This window comes from Saccopteryx bilineata, chromosome 2, assembly GCF_036850765.1.
Source record: "Saccopteryx bilineata isolate mSacBil1 chromosome 2, mSacBil1_pri_phased_curated, whole genome shotgun sequence".
Classification (NCBI taxonomy): domain Eukaryota; kingdom Metazoa; phylum Chordata; class Mammalia; order Chiroptera; family Emballonuridae; genus Saccopteryx; species Saccopteryx bilineata.
The window spans coordinates 373,922,289-373,927,900 of record NC_089491.1 but is presented as its reverse complement, the minus strand read 5'-3'; the positions used below and the strand labels follow the sequence as shown (position 1 = coordinate 373,927,900).

The 5,612-nt window shown below is 39.2% G+C and overlaps 1 protein-coding gene across 1 annotated transcript; it reads right to left on the bottom strand.

Moving 5' to 3' along the window:
• Positions 1-418, bottom strand: LOC136323595 (keratin-associated protein 9-3-like). Its single transcript, XM_066255448.1, has one exon. The coding sequence runs from the start codon at positions 388-390 to the stop codon at positions 1-3; it is 390 nt and encodes a 129-aa protein (XP_066111545.1). The 5' UTR covers positions 391-418.
• Between the last annotated feature and the right edge of the window lie 5,194 nt (positions 419-5,612).

Sequence of the window (5,612 nt, the reverse complement as noted above, 5' to 3'; positions counted from 1 at the left end):
TTAGCAGGTGGGCTCACAGCAGGTGGGCTCGCAGCAGTAGCAGCAGCAGGCCGGGCGGCAGCAGGACTGTCCACAGTAGGATGGGCGGCAGCAGGAGGCCTGGGCGTGGTGCAGCTGGCAGCAGGTTGGGGGGGTGCAGCTCACCACGCAGCAGGGGGGCAGGCAGGTGTCCTCCACGCGGCAGTCAGGGCGGCACCACCTGGTGCGGCAGCTCATAGCTCCACAGCAGGTGCCACAGCCGGTGCCACAGCCCATCCCACAGCCAGTGCCACAGCAGCTTGGCTGGCAACAGCTGGTCGGGCAGCAGGTTGGCTGGCAGCAGCTGGAGCCACAGTTCCCACCGGTGGAGCAGCTGGGAAACCCACAGAAGCTAGTGTGGCAGCAGGCCATGGTGTCAGGAGCTGGATTGAGAGTTGGGTTACTTGGAGAAATTTTTTTAGTTTTGGCGATGACTTCCACAGTGAGCCTTTTATAAGCCTTGGCCAGCTATCATTTACATAATTCACAAAGTCTCTTCCTTGTTTGTGTTTAAATAACTTGTTTCTGAATGATAATTGCCCTGTCTCTGAGTTACTTGTTCAACCTTCTCAAAGCCTTTAAAAGTTGATTTTATTTGGTCTTCAATTAGGATTCCTTACCGTGGTCAAGTAGTCATTAGCGTTCATTGAGTACATAACCCCTAATTTCCCGTATTTGTTACAATTTGCTCATTGCCTAAAGAATAATTGTCCGATGCCTCGCCTGTAAGGAGTGTCAGTATTCTTGAATGTTGACCCTAATAATTGAGTCTCGGGTCTCACGGGACAGTTTAATTCTTAGCAGCATGGCCTCCAGTGTTGATAGCTGCCCCTTCTTCACTTGTCTCATCTTCACTTTGCCCGAGAAGCAATGTGCTTCAGCTGGCCAGAAAGGGGTGCTTCCACTGGGGGCTGGGAAATATGTGAATTGTTCCTGAAAATGTTTTTGAAGCATTTATGTGTCCAAACAGTTCTGAGAACTTTGCTTGCATCAATTCATTTGATATTTCTTATTTAGAAATTAAATTTTAATAGGGTGACATTGGTCTGTGAGAACACATAGGTTTCAAGTAGACATCTCTAGAGCAGGGATCCCCAAACTACGGCCCGCGGGCCGCATGCGGCCCCCTGAGGCCATTTATCTGGCCCCCGCCGCACTTCCAGAAGGGGCACCTCTTTCATTGGTGGTCAGTGAGAGGAGCATAGTTCCCATTGAAATACTGGTCAGTTTGTTGATTTAAATTTTTTTTTTTTTTTTATAATTTTATTTTTTTAATGGGGTGACATCAATAAATCAGGATACATATATTCAAAGATAACAAGTCCAGGTTATCTTGTCGTTCAATTATGTTGCATACCCACCACCCAAAGTCAGATTGTCCTCTGTCACCTTCTATCTTGTTTTCTTTGTGCCCCTCCCCACCCCCTATCCCTCTCCCATTCCCCCCTCCCCCCCGTAACCACCACACTCTTGTCAATGTCTCTTAGTTTCAGTATTATGTCCCACCTACGTATGGAATAATACAGTTCCTGGTTTTTTCTGATTTACTTATTTCGCTTCGTATCATGTTATCAAGATCCCACCATTTTGCTGTAAATGTTCCGATGTCATCATTTCTTATGGCTGAGTAGTATTCCATAGTGTATATGTGCCACATCTTCTTTATCCAGTCATCTATTGATGGGCTTTTTGGTTGTTTCCATGTCCTGGCCACTGTGAACAATGCTGCAATGAACATGGGGCTGCATGTGTCTTTACGTATCAATGTTTCTGAGTTTTGGGGATATATACCCAGTAGAGGGATTGCTGGGTCATAAGGTAGTTCTATTTGCAGTTTTTTGAGGAACCACCATACTTTCTTCCATAATGGTTGTACTACTTTACATTCCCACCAACAGTGTATGAGGGTTCCTTTTTCTCCACAGCCTCTCCAACATTTGCTATTACCTGACTTGCTAATAACAGCTAATCGAACAGGTGTGAGGTGGTATCTCATTGCCGTTTTGATTTGCATTTCTCTAATAGCTAAAGAAGATGAGCATCTTTTCATATATCTGTTGGCCATTTGTATTTCTTCCTGGGAGAAGTGTCTATTCATATCCTCTTCCCATTTTTTTATTGGATTGTTTGTTTGTTTGTTGTTGAGTTTTATGAGTTCTTTGTATATTTTGGATATTAGGCCTTTATCTGAGCTGTTGTTTGAAAATATCATTTCCCATTTAGTTGGCTTTCTGTTTATTTTGTTATCAGTTTCTCTTGCTGAGCAAAAACTTCTTAGTCTGATGTAGTCCCATTCATTAATTTTTGCCTTCACTTCTCTTGCCTGTGGAGTCAAATTCATAAAATGCTCTTTAAAACCCAGGTCCATGAGTTGAGTACCTATGTCTTCTTCTATGTACTTAATTGTTTCAGGTCTTATGTTTAGATCTTTGATCCATTTTGAGTTAATTTTTGTACAGGGAGAGAGACTGTAGTCCAGTTTCATTCTTTTGCATGTGGCTTTCCAGTTTTCCCAGCACCATTTATTGAAGAGGCTTTCTTTTCTCCAGATTTAAATTTATTTGTTCTTTATTTTAAATATTGTATTTGTTCCCGTTTTTTTTTTTTTACTTTAAAATAAGATATGTGCAGTGTGCATAGGGATTTGTTCATAGTTTTTTTTATAGTCCGGCCCTCCAATGGTCTGAGGGACAGTGAACTGGCCCCCTGTGTAAAAAGTTTGGGGACCTCTGCTCTAGAGCATTTGAACTGTTGATTGCATAGTCGGCCCATCACCCAAAGTCAGATCATTTTCCACCGCCGTATATTTGTCCCTCTTTTCTCCCCCCCCATAACCACTTCACTTTTATCTGTGTCCATGAGTCTCAGTTTTATATCCCACCGATGTGTGAAATCGTATAGTTCTTAGCTTTTTCTGATTTACTTATTTCACTTAGCATACTATTCTCAAAGTCTACAGATTGAATACTAACCTCTTCTGAAAACACCCTCATAGGCACACTCAGAAATAATGTTTTCCAGCTATCTGCTTATCCCTTAGCCCAATCAACTGGAGGTATAAAATTAACCACTGTATAATGTGCCACAGGATGAAGACTAATCTGAACATTCCCTTAGCTTCCCTACATAAAGAAAATCGAATTTTTTTGTTCTACTACTTAAAGCCATTGATTCCTGATTGGTTCTCATACAAACAGAGTAAGAAATGTAAGCGTCTGTGGTTTTCCCCGGTGTAGATTTTCTATCCTGTTTAAGTGCTGGATACGCCTAGTGCTGGTCTTCTTTGGAGAAAGAAAATACCAGTAGCTTTACATTTAAAGCTTTTTGAAATTATGATGCCTGTTTCTTTTGGTTTCAATGACTTCTTCTTTTAAGTTATGGTGCCTAGACTATTCCAGTATGATAAGAAGAGAGGATGTGTTTACCTGCAATTCTTGAATTTTTGCCTTCTGCTAATAGATACTAATATATTGAGTCATTTTTCTTTAAGATGTCAGGGTTCCATTTTTCTAGCTATCCGTTTTGGGTATTCTTGCAATTTTTTAAACTTTATTTAATCAGATCTTTATATCAGTTGCATCTGTCTTACTTAAATTCCTGAAAAATCAGACATGGTTAATGCACCAACCAAATGAACAGCCCTAACTTTTTATCTTAAGTTATGTAACAAGATCTTTCTCTTCTTTTGTCGATTCCAACCTGGCTTTTTTCAGTTCTTCTGAGCTGAAGCCCTTCTAAGTAAAAGGTGCATTCAATCTAAATCATCCCAGCTGGATGAGAGAAAAGGAAATGGTAGAGGAGGGGAATAGAATGTTGACTATGTTTTAGTGGTGTTGTATATGAATGTGTGGGTTGTGCCCTGATTGGGTGTTCTGTCCACTCAGAGGAAGGAGAATCTTATTCTTCACACAAAGAGCTGTAGGCTCAACAAGCTGTGTATTTCTTGGTCTGAGTTTAGCTAATAGTAATGCTTTTTTCTAATTCTTTTAAGTTGTGCTAGTGGAGACACATCCCTTTGATTAAAAAAAATTGAGGTGACATTAACATACCATTTAAAACATTTTAACATTACCATTTTAAAGTGTACAGTTGATTGGCATTTAGTGCATTACAATGTTTGCCCCTACCACACTTCTGTCCAGTTTCAACACTTTTTCATCACCCCAGAGGAGGAGTGATTAAGGTTAGCAGTCGCTTCTACCTACAGCTGTTGGATTACCACTTCGATTTTAAGATCCCAAAGATTTTATTTGTTATCATAGAAGCTCCATTCTGTGCATTTCATTTCATCTTTGTTTCATTCTAGAGCCCTCTGGAGATTAGAATAAAAATGGAGATATGGTATGCCAACACCGTGATCATTTAAATCCATCCTTGTAATGGTCATTTATTTTCTACTTCGCAGTGCATGAGAGAATGGTATAGGTGTTATAAAAACATCAGTTGAAATCACCTTTAGTCAATCTGTGAAGTCTATTTTGAGGAACAATAGGGTTACAGGATGTTAGTTGGTGATAAGTGAACAGAAGATCTCCTGGTTAAATCAGTTTGGGAGTGATGGTTATAGAGGTTCCTTTTTGCAAGACATCTCAGTCCCCTCAATATTCTAATGTGCTTTCTATATGTAAAATGGTGGTAATACATACAACAGTATTTTTTTCTGCTTTGGACATCTGAAGGGACTAATTGTCAATGTGTCACCTGTTAAGGAAATGACTTACTACCCTATGCCTGGGACATTATAAGTCATAAAACTCCATTCTCTCATTTTCCAGGTTAGAAATAAATGGCCAGCCGGGTTAAGGGATTGCTCAAGAATTCACGGATTATCATTACAGAGTGGGATTATTATTAGTGTAAAATCTTGTGTTTACTGTCTTTCCAATTGTGCATTACTCTTTTTTATACCCTTGCTGATTGAAAAATTGTACACAGAATCATATATTTATGAAATGAATGCATTTGGCAATGTTCACAAGAAGGTAAATGACATAAAATTCCTTTTTGTAACATTGATCTTCTGCAACACCTAGCCATCGATTGCACATTTCAGTACTTCGAGGAATAGTTTATAAATACTATCTTTTTGTATTCTTTTAAACATATTATTTGGCTGCAGAATATTGGATCATTTAGTGGCAAAACTAAAGAAAACTACCTTTTAAAGACTATTATTAAAGGCACAATAATGAAAAACCATAGTGCTATGCCTCATTTATTGAGATATTGAAAAAATCCCAATACTCTAGTATTAGTAACAAGTTCCAAAAAGAATACTCCAACAATGACTTCATCACTGAAGAATAAAAATTTTTATTAGATCTCAAATCCAATGAGCTGTTAAAATATTTCAGATGATATTTATAGTATTAGATTATGCACTATTTTCACATTGTAGGTCTTCTATTGATATCCAGGTCTATAAAATACTTTTGGTTTTCTATTATAAATTAATTTACGTCTTAGGGAAATTATGTAGCCATGGGACAAGAGGTAGCAAGCTGAGTCATGGGTACTGGAGCTCAGAAGTTTGTTGGGACTCTACATTAGTTTGGATGTGCCATTTTCTCAGGATTGCCATCAGAGGAAGGTTT

Bases quoted from the DNA above. Each gene is read 5' to 3' on its own strand.
- LOC136323595 (XM_066255448.1), bottom strand. From the start codon at position 390: ATGGCCTGCTGCCACACTAGCTTCTGTGGGTTTCCCAGCTGCTCCACC.